General features: G+C 42.6%; 1 protein-coding gene across 2 annotated transcripts in view; it reads right to left on the bottom strand.

Annotated features, from left to right (window-relative positions):
- The window catches only part of LOC123998869 (connector enhancer of kinase suppressor of ras 2-like), a 72480-nt gene that overhangs the window by 30621 nt on the left and 17712 nt on the right, over positions 1-24147 (bottom strand). For both annotated transcript variants that reach the window (XM_046304088.1, XM_046304089.1), the window contains 6 exons: positions 17733-17820; positions 17435-17476; positions 14674-14793; positions 14413-14472; positions 12142-12210; positions 5638-5784 (listed from right to left, as the gene is read on the bottom strand). In XM_046304088.1, coding sequence (XP_046160044.1) covers positions 5638-5784; positions 12142-12210; positions 14413-14472; positions 14674-14793; positions 17435-17476; positions 17733-17820 — 526 coding nt within the window. The remainder of the gene's footprint in view (positions 1-5637; positions 5785-12141; positions 12211-14412; positions 14473-14673; positions 14794-17434; positions 17477-17732; positions 17821-24147) is intronic.

Below are 24147 nucleotides of genomic sequence, written 5' to 3'. Positions count from 1 at the left end.
AGATCAAATCAAATCAAACCTTATTTGTCACATGCGCCCCGAATACAGCGTGTAGACCTTACCGTGAAATGCTTACTTACAAGCCCTTAACCAACAGTGCAGTTCAAGAAAGAGTTAAGAAAATATTTACCAAATGAACTAAAGTAAAAAAATATATAAAAAGTAACACAATAAAATAACAGTAGCGAGGCTATATATAGGGGGTACCGGTACCGAGTAAATGTGTGGGTGTTCAGGTTAGTCGAGGTCATTTGTACATGTAGGTAGGGGTGAAGTGACAATGCATAGATAATAAACAGCGAGTAGCAGCAGTGTAAAAAACTAATGGGGAGGGGGGTGTCAATGTAAATAATCCGGTGACCATTTGGTTAATTGTTCAGCAGTCTTATGGCTTGGGGGTAGAAGCTGTTAAGGAGCCTTTTGGTCCGAGACTTGGCGCTCTGGTACCACTTGCCATGCGGTAGCAGAGAAAACAGACTATGACTTTTTTGGGGGCTTTCCTCTGACACCGCCTAGTATATAGGTCCTGGATGGCAGGAAGCTTAGCCCCAGTGATGTACTGGGCCGTACTCACTACCCTTTGTAGCGCCTTACGGTCATATGCTGAGCAGTTACCATAACAAGCGGTGATGCAACCGGTCAGGATGATTTTGATGATGCAGCTGTATAACTTTTTGAGGATCTGGGGACCCATACCTAATCTTTTCAGTCTCCTAAGGGGGAAAAGGTGTTGTCGTGCCCTCTTCACAACTGTCTTAGTGTGCTTGGATGATAGTTTGTTGGTGATGTGAACACCAAGGAACTTGAAACTAATGCTTACAAATCGGATCATACCTCTAAAAGTAGCAAAGATTCTACTCTGGAACTTTGATATGCTCATAAAGTATATTATGTTCAACAATATATTGAAAAATGAGCCAAATCAAAAATGCTAAACTTTCAGTGCCTTCAGAAAGTATTCATACCTCTTGGCTTATTCCACATTTTGTTGTGTTACAGCCTAAATTCAAAGTGGATACAATTGATATTTTTTCTCACCCATCTACACTCAATACCCCAAAATGACAAAGTGAAAACATGTTTTTAGATTTTTTACAAATCTATTGAAAATGAAATACAGTTTGACACCCCTGAGTCAATCAATTTTAGAATTGAGTCTTTCTGGTTAAGTCTCTAAGAGCTTTGCACATCTGGATTGTACAATATTTGCACATTATTCTTAAAATAATACTTCAAACTCTCTTAAGTTCATTGCTAGACAGCCATTATAACGTCTTTTCAAGATTTCCAAGCCAATTTAAGTCAAAACTGTAACTAGGCCACTCAGGAACATTCAATGTTGTCTTGGTAAGCAACTCCAGTGTATATTTGGCCTCTACTGGAAAGCAGACTGAACCAGGTTTTCCTATAGGATTTTGCCTGTGCTTAGCTCTATTGCATTTCTTTTTATCCCAAAAAACTCCCTAGTCCGATGACAAGCATACCCATAATATGATACAGCCACCACCATGCTTGAAAATATGAAGAGTGGTACTCAGTGATATGTTGTTTTGGATTTGCCCCAAACATTGGATTTGCTCAAAGCTTTGTATTCAGGACATAACGTTAAGTTCTTTCATACATTTTTTGCACTTGTAATTTAGTTCTTTGTTGCAAACAGGATGCAGGTTTTGGAATATTTGTATTGTGTGCACGCTTTCTTCTTTTCACTTTGTCAATTAGGTTAGGATTGTGAAGTAACTACAATGTTTTTGATCCATCCCAGTGGCGACACGTCATTCAGGGCAGGTGGGGCAGTACCACCTGTTTTGAGCCCCACATTTTTTGCGTGTTTTGCATGTTGTTTTGGCATTAATATGTGTCACATATCAGTTTGCGAACAATGTTTAAAAAATATATATATATTGAGTAAATAAAGCCACATGCAAACATGGTCTCTTTTTTGTTTACTTGAGTAAGGCAGCTGAAAATGCAGGTGTTTCAACCCAGCTCAGTGCTTTCTGTGGTGGTGGGGCAAGCCAGCAGAAAATACGTAGCGTTGCACCATGATTGGCTCAGTGTTCTGTCACTCATGGGGACACTATGTCACCGCCAAGTCTATGGTTAGACCTCGAAAATTCAAGCCCCTTTGGTGCTGCCATAGAGTTACATTAGAAGTGTCCATCCAAAAACAAAGAATGGTTTAGAGGGAATCAGTGACAGTGGATGTGTGGTCCCAAATCTGGGATTAAGGAGCTCTTTTCCAAGTTTAAAATGATAAACATTCAACATTGGCCATGCTGTCAATGAAGCATGATTTGTGCGGTGCTCAAAACAACTGTTAACTCAGAACTGCAAAAACTTGACTTCAGCGAGTTCAAGACAACTGGTAAATCGGGAATAAATGAGCTCCGACTGGATTCGACCTTGTTTTTTTCAGAGTTCCCAGTTGTTTTGAAAGCACCATAAATCCAGAGAATACCAGACTCACAAAATGTTCCCACAAAAGCCCTCCGCGCCACCTTCCTGTTCAAGTGAGCACAGCACAACAAGGTGAGTTCAAAAATCTATTGTATGCTGCTGCATAAATTATGTAATATGCCAGGGAGATATGTCTACTGGAGCTAAAAAAAGTCATATTAAGTGTATGTTGTGTAGTAATATTTAGTAGCCCATGTGCCTCACCCTAATAATTTGGTCTATTTACCCCTCTAATTTCACCTACTGTTCTGACTTGGTGGTGCACATGTAGCCTATAAGCTGTTTATGAAATGTAATCATTGAATATTGTAAGAGCTTTCATTGTCTGCTTATATGCCCCCTTTATTTTTCCTACGGTTCTGACTTGGTGTACGGGGGGAACACTATAAGAATAGCCCATGTTCTGAATTCTGTAACCGTACATTTCAAAAGTGCTATTGACTACGTCCGTCCTAGCTCGCACATTAATGTCTTAATCGAAATTACAGATTGCCTCTTATCCACTTGTCGTCCCCTTATGCCATAGTTTGTACATCTCAATTGTCATTAGAAACCACATTTGTTTAAGCAAGTCAGCCATATCAGCTACTGTATGTTTTTTTAAAGGCAGTAAATGAAGCTGAACTAACTGTTTCACTGCCAGACAAGACTGCTGATATCCAGGTGTAGCAGTGGTACTTTTTCAGGACAGCTTTATGTAGGTTCTGGGTACCGTTTGTCACCGTTATAGTGCAATTAATGTATTGTTTAGTGTTGTGTAGTGGCTTTGCTGGCATGCATCACACTTTATTTATTTCTTGCCCCACCCAGATTTACATGCTAAAATCTAAAGTCTAAATCTAAATTTAAAGTCACCATTGGCCTGGTGAAATTCCAGAGCAGATTCCTTCCTCTCCGGCAACTGAGTTAGGAAGAATGCCTGTATCTTTGTAGTGACTGGGTGTATTGATACACCATCCATAGTGTAATTAATAACTTTCCCATGCTCAAAGGATATTCAATATGCTTTTTTTTACCCATCTACCAATACGTGCCCTTCTTTGCAAGGCATTGGAAATCCTCCCTGGTCTTTGTGGTTGAATTTGTGTTTGAAATTCACTGCTCGACTGAGGGACCTTACAGATAATTGTATGTGTGGAGTACAGAGATGAGGTAGTCACTCAAAAATCATGTTAAACATTATTATTGCACTCGGAGTTAGTCCATGCAACTTATGTGATTTGTTAAGCACATTTTTACTCCTGAACTTATTTAGGCTTGCCCTGAAGGGGCTAAATACGTATTGACTCTAGACATTTCAGCGTTTAATTTTTAATTAATTTGTAAAAATGTCTAAAAACATCATTTCATTTTGACATTATGGGGTATTGTGTGTAGACCAGTGACCCAAAATCTCAATTTAAAAACATTTTTGAATCAGGCTGTAACACAACTATATGTGGAAAAAGTCAAGGGGTGTAAATACTTTCTGAAGGTATTGCACATGTTTATATTTTTCAATATCCATGTTTATATTTTTCAATATCCATTTTTATATTTTTCAATGTTAATAAATGTAAATGTGTTGTAAAAATCAAAATACTACTCATATTACAGAGCAAGCAGTAAAGCTTCATATGACACCAACTTTTGCTTGTAGCACCTACAGATGAAACATTATGGAGTACTAAAGGAGGCCTGGGTAAGGCCAAAATGTCTAAAATATTCCAACTTAAATGATTTATTCCTCAATTATGCTTTAATATACAAAGGTCAAAAATATGTCAACAATAGTTCCTTCAAAGGACCTTTCTATTGATAAAAGTTCATGAGAATCCCCAAAATTATGGCAAAAAAAGAAAGAGGAGGAATCACCCCAATATCCTCCATGGAGGGCAATCCAATACTCTTTTCTTTCTCCAATTCTTTTCAGCCACAATAATTAAGCATAACTCAAGCAGAACCCTGTTTATTTCAAACTGAAAAACATGCCACCGTGCCAAATAATCAATACATAATTATTTCCCTGACATGACTTCTGTCACGCCCTGATCTGATTCACCTGTCCTTGTGATTGTCTCCACCCCTTCCAGGTGTCGCTTATTTTCACCAGTGTATTTATCCCTGTGTTTCCTGTCTCTCTGTGCCAGTTCGTCTTGTATGTTTCTAAGTCAACCAGCGGTTTTCCCATTCGCCTGCTTTTTGCATCCTCCTTTTTCTAGTCCTCCTGGTTTTGAGCCTTGTCTGTTTCTGGACTTTGCACCCACCTGCCTGACCATTCTGCCTGCCTTGACAACGAGCCTGTCTGGCACCTGTCTGGTACCTCCTCGACTCTGATCTGGTTTTGACCTTTTGCCTGTCCCTTTGGATTAATAAACATTGTAAGACCCCAACCACCTGCCTCCTGTGTCTGCATTTGGGTCTCGCCTTGTGCCTTGATACTTCAGTGCTTATCTACACACCCCCATACAGAAGCAACCATTCTGGCTTCACATGTTGAGACATGAGGATAAGGTGCTGATTATCTGAACACATTAACTGATTTCACTGCAGATGCCAAAGACACGTAACCACAGAAACGTTCCTGGGCGTCATCAAGGCAACCCATGCAGCATGAAAATGAGTGAGCTTAGTGCAGAGCTAAAAATAGCTCTCACGCAGTCCAGGGCTCCCGAAGAAAAAAACATCCAGGCAGTTATGATGTAAACCCCCAACCCCCCTCTAACCATCATCCTCCCCAGCTAGTGTTCTGTCTTTGTTCCTCCTCCTCAGGCAGTCCCTGTTTCCCCCAGCCAGTCCCACATACTGTACTGTCTGCACTCCATCCACACTGAGCAGCACAATAGATTCACTGACTCCATTCACTGAAGCTCCAAATAATCCATTAGAATTCAATTAAAGGGTGGCCAGGTATGGGGTACAACTTGCAGATAATTACCCTTAAATTCATCATGTATCATAATCTCATCTATTCACAATGCAGCCCCCATAAGGTAGGGGTAGTTACTAAGTAGTTAGTAGTTACTAAGCCAGTTGGTCATTATCAATAATGAGCGCTATGTTTCTTATCGCTCAAATTACACAGCTCCCAGGTGAATTGGTGAAAAAACGATATTCTTATCTACCGAAGGAATCCTAAACAGATATCCAAACACATATAGGAACCTCATTCTCAATATCACATCATAACACAATTACCTGGAGTGCAAGGGGTTTCCACCGTACATTCTTGAGCAGTGCAGGGGCAGACGTGAGAGTGTTCTGAGGTCTCTTCTTCAGCGTGAGGATGACTCCGTTGGGGTCTTCTCTGAGGGCGTTCACCAGGTTCTTCAGCTGCCAGCCCACCTGCACAAATATGCCACAGTGGAAAGAGACAATACAACACACTCAGTAAGGCTGATGAAATACTCAACCAATCATGAACTAGTAAATTGTCGTAGCTAGTTACTGTAGTTTTGAACATCTCCTCTACCAACCATGTCTGAGATAATGACGCCGGAGATAATGACAATGAAAACAACTGCACTATCATTCCAATACCCTACAGTCCATTCCCACAAATTACAGTGCTTGGAAAATAATGGCGTCCGGCACAAAAACTGTTAGCTAAACAGTATGTGCTGGGAAGGGTTCATACAATGCAGACAAAATATTGTTCCAATTATTTCCTTTCTTGACTGAACATAACAATTTTCAGAATTCTGTCCTATCTGTTGTTACAACGTTATACGTTATACAACGTTTAACAGATTGTGTTGCACCTCGTGCCGACCTATAATGCGTCACAAAGCATCAGCACCATGCTCAACTGGGCTCTGTCCCACAGCAGACAGACAGTGTGCAGCTGTGCTACAGTGAGCTTGGTTCTGCTGATGGCAGTGTGCTCCCAGGCAGGCTCCAGTAGAGGCAGGGGAGCAGAGAAAGCAGGTCACGTCCCCCTCCCTCCCTCTCTCTCTATGCTACGCTGAGCAGAGCACCTCTCTCTCTTCCTCTTTCCTTTGTTCAGTTCCCCTCAACTCCCCCGTGCACTGTAGAGTGCCAATGTTAATAATGTAACTTATCTGTAAACAGGTTACATTATTCAACTCAGGGACTGGCATGGCGACATAGTCAAACTATAAAAAGACCAACAGATCCCTCTACACACACACACACGCATTTCTGTTTGTCCGAGACACTGTCTCTGTGTTCACACCAGCTTCTGTGCTTACTGGAAACTGCAGTGGTAGATCACACTAGCATGTAATAAGCTAGCTAGTCTCTGGCCCCCTGGTGTGTCAGTTGCAACCTTCTATTGGAGGTTCACCCAGGCATATGACAGTTCATTGGCACATCCACTGTCTCATGTTTCTGAACACAGCATCATGTCATAAAATGTGTAATCTCTGTGATTGGTTGATTGGTAAACTAGTTGTTTTGTATTCTGCAGTAAGACAGGCTACTGCAACCACACCTTGTTAGTATGTCTTTGTTTGGGCAGGAGGAGCTATAGTGCCCTTTTTCTTTAAATATACATCACAAATGTGAAATTAGGAATTACTATAAATTGTCCCCTACTGAGCTAGGACACTGCCCCTGCTCAGTACGACAACATCACAAGTGACCTGATTAATGCATCCACCATGGTGACACAAACCTAAATCATTTACAGCAATAACCCCAGTCCTCCCAGTCCATTGATTATAGTAGCTGTTTTTAAATTATTGCAAATGTATTAAAAAATAAAAAACTTTATCACATTTACATAATTATTCAGACCCTTTACTCAGTACTTTGTTGAAGCACCTTTGCCAGTGATTACAGTGTTGAGTCTTCTTGGGTATGAAGCTACAGGCTTTGCACACCTGTATTTGGAGAGTTTCTCCCATTCTTCTGCTCAAGCTCTGTTAGGTTGGATGGGGAGCGTCGCTGCACAGCTGCAGTTGAAGTCAGAAGTTTACATACACTTAGGTTGGAGTCATTAAAACTCATTTTTCAACCAATCCACAAATTTACTGTTAACAAACTATAGTTTTGGCATGACTTTGTGCATGACACAAATAATTGTTCCAGCAATTGTTTACAGACAGATTATTTCACTTATAACTCACTGTATCACAATTCCAGTGGATCAGAAGTTTATATACACTAAGTTGACTGTGCCTTTAAACAGCTTGGAAAATCCCAGAAAATGATGTCATGGCTTTAGAAGCTTCTGAGAGGCTAATTGACATCATTTGAGTCAATTGGACTTGTACCTGGGGATGGACTTCGAGGCCTACCTTCAAACTCAGTACCTCTTTGCTTGACATCATGGGTAAATCAAAAGAAATCAGCCAAGCACTGCATCGCAGTGCTAGCTGTGCCACCAGAGACTCTGGGTTCGCGCCCAGGCTCTGTCGCAGCCGGCCAAGACCGGGAGGTCCGTGGGGCGACGCACAACTGCCCTAGCGTCGTCCAGGTTAGGGAGGGTTTGGACGGTAGGGATATCCTTGTCTCATCGCGCACTAACGACTCCTGTGGCAGGCCGGGCACAGTGCACGCTAACCAGGTCGCCAGGTGCATGGTTTTTCCGATACATTGGTGCGGCTAGCTTTTGGGTTGGATGCGAACTGAGTTTAGAAGCAGTGCAGCTTGGTTGGGTTGTGTTTCGGAGGATACATGGCTTTCGACCTTCGTCACTCCTGAGCCCGTATGGGAGTTATAGCGATGGGACAAGATAGTAACTACTAACAAATGGATACTACGAAATTGGGGAGAAAAGGGGGTAAAAAAAGAAATACAATTTTAAAAAGAAATCAGCCAAGACATCAAAAAAGAAATTGTAGACCTCCACAAGTCTGGTTCATCCTTGGGAGCAATCTCAAAGGTACCTCATTCATCTGTACAAACAATGGTACGCAAGTATAAACACCATGGGACCACGCAGCCGTCATACCACTCAGGAAAGAGACGCGTTCTGTCTCCTAGAGATGAACGTACTATGGTGCGAAAAGTGCAAATCAATCACAGAACAACAGCAAAGGACCTTCTGAAAATGCTGGAGGAAACAGGTACAAAAGTATCTGTATCCGCAGTAAAATGAGCCCTATGTCGACATAACCTGAAAGGCCACTCATCAAGGAAGAAGCCACTGCTACAAAACCACCATAAAAAAAGCCAGAATACAGTTTGCAACTGCACATGGGGACAAAGATCGTACTTTTGGAGAAATGTCCTCTGGCCTGATGAAACAAAAATATAACTGTTTGGTCAAAATGACCATCATTATGTTTGGAGGAAAAAGGGGGAGGCTTGCAAGCCGAATAATAGCATCCTAAACGTGAAGCACGGGGGTGGCAGCATCATGTTGTGGGGGTGCTTTGCTGCAGGAGCGACTGGTGCACTTCACAAAATAGATGGCATCATGAGGAAGGAAGATTATGTGGATATATTGAAGCAACATGTCAAGACATCAGTCAGGAAGTTAAAGCTTGGTCGCAAATGGGTATTCCAAATGGACAAGGACCCCAAGCATATTTCAAAAGTTGTGGCAAAATGGCTTACAGACAACAAAGTCAAGGTATTGAAGTGGCCATCACAAAGCCCTGACCTCAATCCCGTAGAACATTTGTGGGCAGAACTGAAAAAGCACATGCGAGCAAGGAGGCCTACAAACCTGACTCAGTTACACCAGCTCTGTCAGGAGGAATGGGCCTAAATTCACCCAACTTATTGGGAGCTTGTGGAAGGCTACCCAAAATGTTTGACTCAAGGTAAACAATTTAAAGGCAATGCTACCAAATACTAATTGAGTGTATGTAAACCTCTGACCCACTGGGAATGTGATGAAAAAAATCAAATCTGAAATAAATCATTCTCTCTACTATTATTCTGAAATTTCACATTCTTAAAATAAAGTGGTGATCCTAACTGACTTCAGACAGGGACCTTTTACTAGGATTAAATGTCAGGAATTGTGAAAAACTGAGTTTAAATATATTTGGCTAAGGTGTATGTAAACTTCCAACTTCAACATTATTTTCAGGTCTCTCCAGAGATGCTCGATCGGGGTCAAGTCCGGGCTCTGGCTGGGCCACTCAAGGACATTCAGAGTCTTGTCGCGAAGCCACTCCTGTGTTGTCTTGGCTGTGTACTTATGGTCGTTGTCCCATTGGAATGTGAACCTTAGCCCTAGTCTGAGGTCCTGACGCTCTGGAGCAGGTTTTCATCAAGGATCTCTCTGTACTTTGCTCAGTTCATCTTTCCCTCGATCCTGACTAGTCTCCCTGTCCCTGCCGATGAAAAACATCTCCACAGCATGATGCTACCACCACCATGCTTCACCGTAGGGATGGTACTGGCCAGGTGAGGAGAGTTGCCTGGTTTCCTCCAGACGTGACGCTTGACATTCAGGCCAAAGAGTACATTTTGGTTTCATCAGACCAGAGAATCTTGTTTCTCATAGTCTGAGAGCCCTTTAGGTGCCTTTTGGCAAACTCCAAGCGGGCTGTCATGTGCCTTTTACTGAGGAGTGGCTTCCATCTGGCCATAAAGGCCTGATTGGTAGAGTGCTGCAGAGATGGTTGTCCTTCTAGAAGGTTCTCCCATCTCCAAAGAGGAACTCTGGAGCTCTGTCAGTGACCATCGGATTCTTGGTCACCTCCCTGACCTTAGTGGTTCAAAACTTTGATATAAGAATGATGGAGGCCTCTGGCCTCTCTACGGACAATTCCTTCCACCTCATGGCTTGGTTTTTGCTCTAACATGCACTGTTAACTGTGGGAACTTATATAGACAGGTGTGTGCCTTTCCAAATAATGTACAATCAATTGAATTTACCACAGGTTGACTCCAATCAAGTTGTAGAAACACCTCAAGGATGATCAATGAAAACAGGACGCACCTGAGCTCAATTCCGAGTCTCTTAACAAAGGGTCTGAATACTTATGTAAATAAGGTTTTGATGTTTTATTTTTCTATTAATTAGCAAGAAATTCTGAAAACCTGTTTTCGCTTTATGGCTATTGTGTGGAGGAACAGTTTTATTTAATCAATTTTAGAATAAGGCTGTAACGTAACAAAATGTAGAAAAAGTGAAGGAGTCTGAATACTTTCCGAATTCACTGTAAATGGGCCAAGGGAGCCTCTATAGCAACAACAAGTAGAAACAAACACAGACCTCACGCAATGCAAGGTGACACCTCTAAAGAAGCCATTGTTGTCCATCTAAAGCTGCCAATGGATCAAATCAAATCAAATGGTATTTGTCACGTGCCGAATACAACGGGTGCAGACTTTACTGTTAAATGCTTACTTACGAGCAAAATATATATTTTTAAATATTAACACAATAAAGTAACAATAACGAGGATATATACAAGGAGCCCCGGTACCGAGTCAATGTGTATGAGGTAGTTGAGATAATTGAGGTAATATGTACATGTAGGTAGGGGTAAAAATGACTAGGCAATCATGATAGATAATAAACAGAGTAGCAGCAGCGTGTGAGTGTGAAAGTGTGTCCATGTGTAATGTAATGTGTGTGTGTGTGTGTGCGTGCGTGTGTGTGTGTGTATGTGTGTGTATGTGTGTGTGTGTTGGAGTGTCAGTATAGTATTTGTGAGTGTGTGGGTAGGGTCAAGTGAGTGTGTATAGAGCAAGTGCAAAAGAGTCAGTGCAAAAAGAAGGGGGTCAATGTAAATAGTCTGGGTAGCCATTTGATGAACTGTTCGGCAGTCTTATGGCTTGGGGGTAGGTACTGTACATGTGTGCTCAGAGTTAGCATGGTACAGGTGCACACAATTTTGGGAAAGCAAATAGGCCACAGTCCCAAACAAATATTACAATGAGCTTTTAGTTGGAATGAATGCGGAGAAAACATTTATGTAGATAACATTGATGTAGAACAATGGTTTTCTCTCCACCAACAAGTGGATTATGAACAGTTTGTGTCATAAACAGTGCTTGTGCCCATAGAAATAGACGTGGGGTGCGGGATGTTCTCCAATGCTAGAAAGGGGGCTGAGTGAAAAAGTTTGGGAACCCCTGATGTAGAATAACCATAAATAGGGTATCTATTGGTGAATATGGAGGAGTGATTTGACTGTGTCCTCCACTGAAATTTGCTGTTTAAAGTGAGATCAGGACCCGTATCCACTAAGCGTCTCAGGGTTAGGGTTAGGGTTAGTGCTGATGTAGGATCAGGTCCCCATCTGACCAAATAATAGTATTCATTATGATCTCAAAGGCAAAACTAGATCCTAGATCAGCACTCCTACTCTGAGAGGCTTTGTGGATACCGGCCCAGATCAGAATAAATTGATTGCCCACTGCTGTCAACCCCCTGTGGGTTAATTGAACGAACTTGGTTACTTTGGGAACTAAAAGCTCATTATCAATGAATGACTAACCAGTCCCCTGTATTTTTACGAGTACAACGCCCCTAAACTACCAGATACTAAATGATTAATTGAGGACTAATTAGGTACTAGGCAGCACTAAATAAGCACCTTGTTCTTGGCTTCCAAAGACAAAGCGTTTTGTGCCCAGACAGGCTGGGCTGGAGGAGTACAGAGTCTAGGAAAGCACCCGTTTCTCATTCATGATGGCTGACCTTTCCTGACCCAGACTGAACAGTGTCTTTCCCCCAGACCCTGAGAGAGATCCTGTAGGACTAAATGACAGTGCAGTACTCAGAGCTGTACTCAGTGCTTTACAGTGGAACATTCAGTCTGGACTCACCACTGTCTGATGGTTGACCTGAATAACCTCGTCTCCTGCATGGATCTTCTTGCACTGGTCAGCTGGAGACTGCAGAGACAGTGACAGACAGAGACATGCAGAGGGGGTTGTCAATTATCAGCATTCAAGTAGGATAAGTAGAGGTTAGGACACATAGCCATCATAGCAATTACATTCAAATATAATGGTTATTAGAGACCTTTCTTTATGGTATACGCTATATAGTGCTTTGGCCCAACTCCTCTGACTTCATTGTCATGCCTAGGACAACATCTATGGCATGATAATGAACAGAACAAAGGAGTTGCCTAAAGTACAAACAGGACCTGCATCCACAAAGTACCTGTTTTAATACACACAAAAAACTCCCAGGTCAAAATGGGGTTTAGATTTGATGTTAATTCACTGCCCAGCCAAACTCTGAGCCAGGAGTAAAATTCAACTCATAAAAGTTTGTCTCAGATGGTAATCCCGACAGTTTGAGGTACCGCAAAGGAAAGATAGTGATGACGCGCATTCATATTGTTGCAAATAATGGGGAATAACCAATCATGATGAGGCTTCACCAGCTGTGAACTCTATAGCACGCTTCAGATAACCACGGTGACTGTGACTGTACATCAAATGTTGCAATGGTAATACATTTCATATCATTTTTGCCAATCACTTTGTCTACTCTTAATGATTGCCTAATATGTTGGCAACCATAACCTTTATTTTTATTTTTTATAATAGCTGAATTTTGACAACATTACCGTTATATCAACACACTCGTCACTCCCGTTTAACAACTCTAAATCACTTCGGCACAGTAGGCATCAAGTCATTTGCCATTAATGTTGCAAACAACATTGCATACAACATTTGAAAGGTCTATCATTTTCATCAACACAATCAAAGGTAACATAAGCCAGCTAGATGCTTTCAACTGCGAACTTATAGGCAAGCCTAATTTAGGCATCGTTTTTAACAACATGATGTTGCGCTCCAAAGAGATAACTTGAAATAACATGCTGTAGGTAATAAAATCATCGAAAGAAAAACCTGTGGTTATACATATTTACAGAATTAGGATCTTAATTTGAGACAGTTTACTGCAGGAGGAAAATAATGATGTAGATTATAATTAATGGATTTTTTTGGTAAGGGTTGATACATTTTTCGTTAGGGAAAATCAAGAGTGTCATTTTAAAGTGTAAATAGCACACTTTAGAATCCTTTTTAAACCTTGAATACCCTACAGTTTGAAATGCAGGAAAATTCTCAGAAACAAAAGAGTGATTCAATTAAGATCCTACATTACAGGTATATCGTGAAATAGGCCCCATGTGAAACCATTGTTAAAAGCACAAGAGATAGTGTTGCATGTAGAGATTATTTATGTGTTGATCAAAGAGAGTGTACATGGTGCAGGAACCATTGACACCTGCTGGTAACTCTTAACTGATTAGGAGCGCTCATGAGGTCACCTAAATATCTGTCAACTAGGTGGGACTCTTATGACTAAAGAGGCTTCATGCATAGCTTTTATTTTTAGGAGGGAAATGTCTCTATTCTAAGCACTTAAGACCAATGTTCTACTCTGAGATGCTTTGTGGATATGGGCCCAGTTCTGCAAGGACAGGCTTCCTTGGCACAGCTTTATAAGATAGATAAATTATGTTTTCCCCCAAAATGTCCAGTAAGTCTAAAGAGTGTTGATCTCAGCCACCATTTAGCAGCAATTGAAAGGAGTCACATCACTTGGCAGAGAATCAAACATCACCGGCCTCTATACCTCCTCCCTACATACCATGGAAGTACGACTTCACACTTTGTACAATATCACTAATAGTAACTATTTTCCTTCTTCAGGGGCTCGGAAATGATTAATGAACTGTCAGTCACCGCACCCATTCCCTCTCCATCTCCTCCAGAGGATCCACAACATCCCAGTCATGCTTTGAATGTGTTGCTGAATGGAAGAGCTGTGGTTCTCTGTGCCATGCTGCCATCTGTAAGCCTGTGTCATCCCTGCTCAGTTGCCAACCCCAATTAAACACCCAGATGATAATTAGAGGTTCACTATTTGCTGCACTAATTGAACAGTTACCCCAGAGCCCCAACCAGAGAGGCGGGTCATTACAAGAGGCTCACGTGGAAAACGAGCAGGCCAATGGTAAAACAGAATAACAAAGTTATGGGTACAAGAGTTGGTATGGTTAGCAGAGACTGTTTAAAGTAAAACAATTGTTTTACTACAGGGATACATGGTCCAGGAAGTAGACTTACGTTCTCAGTGGTCCCAGTGATGACATGAAGGCCGTCATATGTAGATTTGATGTACATTCCCTAAATGAGAGGAGAGAGGGTAGACTGTATTCAACTAAAAAGGAGAATAATGTAGTTATAATGATGAGACGTACACTTCATATATTGGTATGACATTACAAACAAGTAAAGTTAGCCTGTTTGCTCTGTCACAGAACTATCCTGACAGAGTCCTGGTTCAGGTATGATTGAAGGCGTCTATAGTGTAGTCTTAGTACTCACCAGGCCCTCGCTGGGCATGATGTTGGTCAGGTGCACAACCTCCAGATGGGCCGACTGGGACACCAGCGAATCAGAGGACAGCGAGATGATGTGGTCACAGATCCCAGACAGTGTTTTACACTGCAGACACAAGAAGACAGGATGGGATCATTCAATATGCTGCAGCTCACACTGTCAACTAGCTGATATGAATTACTGCCTGAATGTCTCTCATTCGTCAGATGACTGTGTGGTGGAGAGAAACGACATAGTGTAAGGTGAGCTTCGGGATCGTGCATAATTTCCTGGAGTTCAAGAGTACCACTTTGCTGGTGTAGGACAGAGAACCAACTGGGAATGTAGTGATGGGGAAAGTAGTGATGGGGAAAAACCAATACAGAACTTTACATACACTTAGGTTGGAGTCATTAAAACTTGTTTTTCAACCACTCCACACATTTTTTGTTAACAAACTATAGTTTTGGCAAGTCGGTTAGAACATCTACTTTGTGCATGACACAAGTAATTTTTCCAACAATTGTGTACAGACAGATTATTTCACTTATAATTCACTGTATCACAATTTCAGTGGGTCAGAAGTTGACATGCACTAAGTTGGCTGTGCCTTTAAACAGCTTGGAAAATTCCAGAAAATTATGTCATGGCTTTAGAAGCTTCTGAGAGGCTAATTGACATCATTCAAGTCAATTGGAGGTGTACCTGTGGATATATTTCAAGGCCTACCTTCAAACTCAGTGCCTCTTTGTTTGACATCATGGAAAAATACAAATAAATCAGCCAAGACCTCAGAAAAATGATGAACATACTTTGGTGCGAAAAGTGCAAATCAATCCCAGAACAACAGCAAAGGACCTTGTGAAGATGCTGGAGGAAACAGGTACAAAAGTATCTATTTCCACAGTAGAACGAGTCCTATATCGATATAATCGAAAGGCCGCTCAGCAAGGAAGAAGCCAATGCTCCAAAACCGCTATAAAAAAGACAGTTTAAAGGCAATGCTAGCAAATACTAATTGAGTGTGTGTAAACTTCTGACCCACTGGGAATGTGATGAAAGAAATAAAAGCTGAAAGAAATAATTCACTCTTCTATTATTTTGACATTTCAGATTCTTAAAATAAAGTGGTGATCCTAACTGACCTATTTTTAGGGAATTTTTACTAGGATTAAATGTCAGGAATTGTGAAAAACGGAGTTTAAATGTATTTGGCTAAGGTGTATGTAAACTTCCGACTTCAACTGTAAGTGTCATGATAATATCGTATTGTGAGGTCCCTGGCAATTCCTAGCCCTAATGACAGAGTGCATGGAGTCACTCTCTTCTCCTCCTGCCTGTGTTTTTGAGCAGAAAGAATAAAGCACTGCATGCAATTATCTGAGAATCTGACCTGCTTTTAATGAGCGATTCTTTGGCTTATTCATCATCTGCGACACACATGGCATTCTTCAAAGGCAACCTACGGCTTGTCATCCTGGGTTTAACAAGCTGAGGAGTAAAGGGGTCCTTATTGCTCTATGTAGCACTTTATTAGCAGCATTGGAGCCTGTCATGTCCTTCAGATGTCATGTTGAATGTACTGTATGTTGGTGTCTATCACTGCCACAAGTAGCACAGCGGCTAGAACTGGCTAGCTACAGTGACACAGCCATGACTCCATCGATTCCCTTAGTCTCCAATCGCTCACTCTCTCTCTCACACAGACACACACACAGACTGACAGACAGACAAACACACATCTGGCATGTACATAGTTTGTCCTAGCTTCTCTCTCTCTCTCTCTGTCTAATTGCTGTAGGCAGGAATGCCCATGGGAGCAGCAGGGAGGTTCTGCATTATTCAACACAGACTGCCAACCAAAGGCCTTAAAACTGCGGCTTTAGAGAAATACACAGGCAGACTCACACACTCTTATTAATAACCCAAACCCTCTTCTTCCATAGTGCTGCCTGCCTGGCGATGAGGAGGCTGCATGTGACTGCATTATCACATGTTCAAGTGTGGGCATGTGCCCTAAATAAAGTAGAGAGAGTGTGTGTGTGTGTGTGTTTGTGTGTGTGTGTGTGTGTGTGTGTGTGTGTGTGTGTGTGTGTGTGTGTGTGTGTGTGTGTGTGTGTGTGTGTGTGTGTGTGTGTGTGTGTGTGTGTGTGTGTGTGTGTGTGTGTGTGTGTGTGTGTGTGTGTGTGTGTGTGTGTGTACAAACAATGTGTAAAGATTCATTGGTGTTTCAAAATCATTGACCAACATATTGTTTGATGATTTATATGCCCCTGTTATTTTGAAAACATTTGTTAATTTGTGTCATGTGTAACCTTTATCATGACTAATGTTTTTTTAAATCTTATGACTGTAAATGAAATGGTAACACTTTTTTGGGATAGTCCATCTGTAGATGCTCTACAGACTATCTACAGACTATCAATAACATGTCAACTAACTATCTACAAACCCTATCCTTACCCCTAACCTTAACCCTTATCCTAATCCTAAACCTAACCCTTACCCTAAACATAAACTTAACCCTTACCCTAAGCCTAGGCCTAACCCTTACCCTAACCTGTATTCTAAACCAAACCATAACCCTTAGCAAGCAGTTGCTAATCAACAGATAGCTTGTTGATAGTCTGGACAATCTGGACTATCCAAATGATGTGTGACCAATAAGATTTGTGTAAGGTGCCAGTTAATGGTTGATAGGAAGATTTGTGGATCCTTGTGTGTCTTTGTGAGCAGTAAACCACATGAAAAAAGACTCAAAACTCACCACATGAAGAATCTTGTTTTCTGTCTCATACACCGTGCAGTCCTGCAAGACAATTAAAGACCAGTTAGAGAAGAAAAACTGATCGCAAGTTTAGTGCAATATATTTAGTTGGAAGAATGTCTATTGAGAGTGTTTAAAACAGGGAAGTTATTTTCAGTAGGCCATCTATTCCTGACAAAACTTGAACAGAAGTATAACATTGAGGTATGTAGCTAGGTGTTCTGTGAGAGAAATATTGATGCAATAGTATCTAGTTAATAAAATTCCCTAACATTTTTCATACCCCTGGACAACTCACCTGTTGTACTATGGTGGTTAACTCCAAGCACAGTTGAACAATGTTGTTCTTTAGTAAGGAGTACTCTGTCACACTGACAAATGGAGATCTGGCAGGAGGGAAGAAAGTACAATATGTAGAGTTCAGAGATGTTAAAAAATGCAATCTTTGCATAAGCCCTCTCCAACAACTTTACAATGAAAGAGAACCATTATATAAACTATAAGACACATGCAAATGAAGTTCCTGTGGGAATATTTTTTTTTTCTAAAGTGCTATTTATAACCTATGGAGACGGACCCTACGGAGCATAGCGCAGTGTCGCAATATCGTTTTTCGTCACAAAAGGGGTGGCTCCTTGTAGCACGCTTTATCATTCTACTTACTCCCGTGCCACAAGAAAATGCTAACGTGCCATATCATTCCTTGCATAGCCATAGGGGAAGTGTTGTGTAGGCTATTAAGCTTGCTTGGTTCCTTGATCTGATCTATAGGGTATGCATCAAAGTAACCTTCACTGAACAAAAATGATAACGCAACCTGCAACAGTTTAAAATGTTTTACTGAGTTACAGTTAATATAAGGAAATCGGTCATTTTAAATGAATTTATTAGGCCCTAATCTATGGATCACACATGACTGGTAATACAGATATGCATCTGTTAGTCACAGATAGCTTTTAAAAAAGTAGGGGCATGGATCAGAAAATCAGTCAGTATCTGGTGTGACCACCACTTTCTTCATGCAGGGCAACACATCTCCACCATGGGGCAAGCTGTTCACAATGTTGACATCAGCAAACCGCTCGCCCACACGACAACATACACTCTGTCTGCCATCTGCCCGGTACAGTTGAAACCATGATTAATCCGTGAAGAGCACACTTCTCTAGCGTGCCAGTGGTCATCGAAGGTGAGCATTTGCCCACTGAAGTCAGTTACGACGCCAAACTGCAATCAGGTAAAGACCCTGGTGAGGACGACAGGCTTGCAGATGAGCTTCCCTGAGACAGTTTCTGACAGTTTGTGCAGAACTTTCTCGGTTGTGCAAACCCACAGTTTCATCAGCTTCCTGGGTAGCTGGTCTCAGACGATCCCGCAGGTGAAGAAGACAAATGTGGAGGTCCTAGGCTGGCGTGGTTACACTTGGTCTGCGGTTGTGAGGCTGGTTGGAAATAATGCCAAATTCTCTAAAATAACGTTGGAGGCGGCTTATGGTAGAGAAATGTACATTCAATTCTCTGGCAACAGCTCTGTTGGGCATTCCTGCAGTCAGCATGCCAGTTGCACGCTCGTGTCATGTTTTGTCTTATATTGTCTTGTCATTATGCTTTCCCTTCTGTTCGTTTCCCCCTGCTGGTCTTATTAGGTTCGTTCCCTTTTTCTATCCCTCTCTCTCTCCCTCCCTCTCTCTCCTCTCTCTATCGTTCCGTTCCTGCTCCCAGCTGTTCCTCATTCTCCTACTCACTCATTTAGTCTTTCCACACCTGTTTCCTATCTTGCCCTCTGATTAGAGTCCCTATTTCTCCCCTTGTCTTCCGTTTCTGTCCTGTCGGATCCTTGTATATTGTTCGCCGTGCTGTGTCTTGTTTCCCGCAGATGCTGCGTGTGAGCAGGTGTCTGAGTCTGCTACGGTCGGTGCCTTCCCGAGGCAACCTACAGTTTATGGTCGAGTCTCCAGTCTGTCCTCGTCACTACGAGTGGAATTAGTTCTTTATGTTTTGTTTTCTGCTCTGATTTGTCTAGGAGTATTGCCTATTTCCTTTACTGGAATAAAGACTCTGTTTTCGCCAAGTCGCTTTTGGGTCCTCATTCACCTGCATAACAGAAGGATCCGACCAAGAATGGACCCAGCGACTATGGATTCTCTCTACTCTACTCTCGAGTTCCAGGGAGCGATGCTCGGCAGACACGAGCAGGAATTGTCTGCTGCTCGGCATGCCGTTGAGACCCTGGCCGCTCAGGTCTCCGACCTCTCAGGACAGTATCAGAGTCTTCGTCTCGTGCCACCAGCTACTTCCGGGTCTTCCGAGCCTCCGGAACCTAGGGTTAATAACCCACCATGTTATTCTGGGCAGCCCACTGAGTGCCGCTCCTTTCTCACCCAGTGTGATATAGTGTTCTCTCTCCAACCCAACACATACTCAAGAGAGAGCTCGGATTGCCTACGTCATATCACTCCTTACTGGTCGGGCTCGGCAGTGGGGCACAGCTATCTGGGAGGCAAGCGCTGAGTGTACTAACAATTATCTGAACTTTAAAGAGGAGATGATAAGGGTTTTTGATCGTTCAGTTTTTGGGAAAGAAGCTTCCTGGTCCCTGTCTTCCCTATGTCAAGGTAATCGATCCATAACGGATTACTCTATAGAGTTTCGCACTCTTGCTGCCTCCAGTAACTGGAACGAGCAGGCGTTGCTCGCTCGTTTTCTGGAGGGACTCCACGCTAAGGTTAAGGATGAGATTCTCTCTCGGGAGGTTCCATCCAGCGTGGATTCTTTGATTGAACTCGCTATTCGCATTGAACGACGGGTAGATCTTCGTCACCGAGCTCATAGAAGAGAGCTCGCGTTAACTGTGTCTCCCTCTCTCCGACACTACCATCTTTCCCCACTGACTCAGGTGTTGAGCCCATGCAGCTGGGGGTATTCGCATTTCGACTAAGGAGAGGGAACGGAGAATCACCAACCGCCTCTGTCTCTATTGCGGTTCCGCTGGTCATTTTGTCATTTCATGTCCAGTTAAAGGCCAGAGCTCATCAGTAAGAGGAGGGCGACTGATAAGCGCTACTAGACGGTCCTCTCCGTCAAGTACCTGTACTACCTTACCGGTCCATCTACGCTGGACCGGATCGGCAGCTTCCTGCAGTGCATTAATAGACTCTGGGGCGGAGGGCTGTTTTATGGACGAAGCCTGGGCTCGGGAACATGACATTCCTCTCAGACAGTTAGGGAGCCCACGGTCATGTTTGCCTTGGATGGTAGTCCTCTCCCCAGTATATTATGTGAAACACTACCTTTAACCCTCACTGTATCTGGTAACCATAGTGAGACCATTTCTTTTTGATTTTTTGTTCACCTTTTACACCTGTTGTTTTGGGTCATCCCTGGCTTGTGTGTCATAATCCTTCTTTTGATTGGTCTAGTAATTCTATCCTTTCCTGGAACGTTTCTTGTCATGTGAAGTGTTTAATGTCTGCTATTTCTCCTGTTTGTTCTGCTCCCTCTTCACAGGAGGAACCTGGTGATTTGACAGGAGTGCCGGAGGAATATCATGGTCTGCGCACGGTCTTCAGTCGGTCCAGAACCAACTCCCTTCCTCCTCACCGGTCGTATGATTGTTGTTCTGATCTCCTCAAGAAGCGTTTTGCATCCGCTCCTATCCTTGTTGCACCTGACGTCACTAAACAGTTTATTGTCGAGGTTGACGCGTCGGGGTGGGCGTGGGAGCCATTCTGTCCCAGCGCTCCGATACTGACGATGGGGTCCACCCTTGCGCGTATTTTTCTCATCGCCTGTCACCGTCGGAACGTAACTATGATGTGGCTAACCGTGAACTGCTCGCCATCCGTTTAGCCCTAGGCAAATGGCGACAGTGGTTGGAGGGGGCGACCGTTCCTTTTGTCGTTTGGACTGACCAAAGGAACCTTGAGTACATCCGTTCTGCCAAACGACTGAATGCGCGTCATGCTCGTTGGGCGTTGTTTTTCGCTCGTTTCGAGTTCGTTATTTCTTATTGCCCGGGTACTAAGAACACCAAGCCTCATGCTTTATCCCGTCTCTTTAGTTCTTCTGTGGCTTCTACTGTTCCCGAGGGGATCCTTCCTGTTGGGCGTGTTGTCGGGTTGACTGTCTGGGGAATTGAGAGACAGGTTAAGCCAGCACTCACGCACACTGCGTCGCCGCGCGCTTGTCCTAGTAACCTTCTTTTCGTTCCTGTTTCTACTCGTCTGGCTGTTCTTCAGTGGGCTCACTCTGCCAAGTTAGCTGGCCATCCCGGCGTTCGAGGTACTCTTGCTTCTATTCGCCAGCGCTTTTGGTGGCCTACTCAGGAGCATGACACGCGCCGTTTCGTGGCTGCGTGTTCGGACTGCGCGCAGAATAAGTCTGGTAATTTTTTTTCTGCTTCTGCTCCTGGTCTTGCTGGGTCTCAGTCTGTTCCCTGCCACCGCATTTCTCCTGTTCTTGTTCCTGCCCTTGCTGTGTCTCAGTCTGTCCCTAGTTGTTACTCTCCTGGCCTGTTTGGTCCTGTTTGCTCTAAAGCTTTCAGTTCTCTACCCGTGTCTCTTTTTTCTTTTAGAGTAGTACCCTAGTTTCCCTTTTTTTCGTTTCCCGTTACGGTCCTGAGGAGAGGAGTTGGGTTCTTTCTCGGGACGTGCTGGACCGTTTGTGATCTATGATTTCCTCCGTTGCCGCCAGTGTTCCTCCTCGAGAGCGCCAGGAGGCGCTCGGTGAGTGGGGGGGTACTGTCATGTTTTGTCTTATATTGTCTTGTCATTATGCTTTCCCTTCTGTTCGTTTCCCCCTGCTGGTCTTATTAGGTTCGTTCCCTTTTTCTATCCCTCTCTCTCTCCCTCCCTCTCTCTCCTCTCTCTATCGTTCCGTTCCTGCTCCCAGCTGTTCCTCATTCTCCTACTCACTCATTTAGTCTTTCCACACCTGTTTCCTATCTTGCCCTCTGATTAGAGTCCCTATTTCTCCCCTTGTCTTCCGTTTCTGTCCTGTCGGATCCTTGTATATTGTTCGCCGTGCTGTGTCTTGTTTCCCGCAGATGCTGCGTGTGAGCAGGTGTCTGAGTCTGCTACGGTCGGTGCCTTCCCGAGGCAACCTACAGTTTATGGTCGAGTCTCCAGTCTGTCCTCGTCACTACGAGTGGAATTAGTTCTTTATGTTTTGTTTTCTGCTCTGATTTGTCTAGGAGTATTGCCTATTTCCTTTACTGGAATAAAGACTCTGTTTTCGCCAAGTCGCTTTTGGGTCCTCATTCACCTGCATAACAGCTCGCTCAAAACTTGAGACATCTATGGCATTGTGTTGTGTGACAATACTGCACATTTTAGAGTGGCATTTTATTGTCCCTAACACAAGGTGCACCTGTGTAATGATCATGTTGTTTAATCAGTTCCTTGATATTCCACACTTGTCAGGTACATGGATTATCTTGGGAAAGGAGAAATGCTCACTAACAGAGATGTAAACAAATTTGTACACAACATTTGAGAGAAATAAACTTTTTGTGCTTATGGAAAATTTCAGCTCATGAAACATGGGACCAACACTTTACATGTTGCGTTTACATGTTTGTTGAGAATATTTTGCATTGATAAATCAATATAATCTCAGTGGCTGTTTAAACAATAAACCAAACAATATTGTGGCCTTATTAGAATCACCCCAAAATGTATTTTGTTTAGAAGTGATAATGTTGTTCTAGACTATTTGAAAACATACAAATAGATAGCCATGTGACATATTTTGCTGATATGAGACCGAATAAATTGAAGCAGCTTATCAAATTGGGATAATGTTGTAGGTTACAATGGCAACTATAAGTATTTGCCCGGACATATTTTTTAATTATAAATCAGATTATTTCACATGGCGATGTGGGAAGCTGAAAGGCTAGCTAACTTACAGTGTTTAGCCAACTTGCTAGTAAGGGAAGACAACAAGAACAAGCCCTTGAGCAAGGCACTTAACCCCCGCACAACATCACCTCCCCGGGCACCCACACCTCTCCAATAAAAGATGGTAAACAGTGCCAATCAAAAGTTTGGATACACCTACTCTTAAAAGTTTTTTTTTAAACTATTTTCTACAATGTAGAATAATAGAGAAGAAATAAAAACTATGAAATAGCACATATGGAGTCATGTAGTAACCAAAATAAGTGTCAAAATATATTTCTTCAAAGTAGCAACCCTTTGCCTTGACGACAGCTTTGCACACTCTTGGCATTCTCTCAACCAGCTTCATGAGGTAGTCACCTGGAATGCATTTCAATTAACAGGTGTGCCTTGTTAAAAGTTCATTTGTGGAATGCCTTTCCTTCTTAATGTGTTTGAGCCAATCAGTTGTGTCGTGACAAGGTAGAGGTGGTATACAGAAGATAGCCCTATTTGGTAAAAGACCAAGTCCATATTATGGCAAGAACAGCTCAAATAAGCAAAGAGAAATGACAGTCCATCATTACTTGAAGACATCAGTGTGTCAGTCAATCTGGAAAATGTAAAGAACTTTGAAAGTTTCTTCAAGTGCAGTTGCAAAAGCCATCAAGAGCTATGATGAAACTGGCTCTCATGAAAGGACAGGAAAGGAAGACCCAGAGTTACCTCTACTGCAGAAGATAAGTTCATTAGAGTTAACTGCACCTCAGATTGCAGCCCAAATAAATGCCTCACGGGGTTCAAGTAACAGACACATCTCAACATCAACTGTTCC

The sequence above is a fragment of the Oncorhynchus gorbuscha genome, linkage group LG16, assembly GCF_021184085.1.
Source record: "Oncorhynchus gorbuscha isolate QuinsamMale2020 ecotype Even-year linkage group LG16, OgorEven_v1.0, whole genome shotgun sequence".
Lineage (NCBI taxonomy): Eukaryota > Metazoa > Chordata > Actinopteri > Salmoniformes > Salmonidae > Oncorhynchus > Oncorhynchus gorbuscha.
This window is presented reverse-complemented; position numbering and strand designations above follow the sequence as displayed.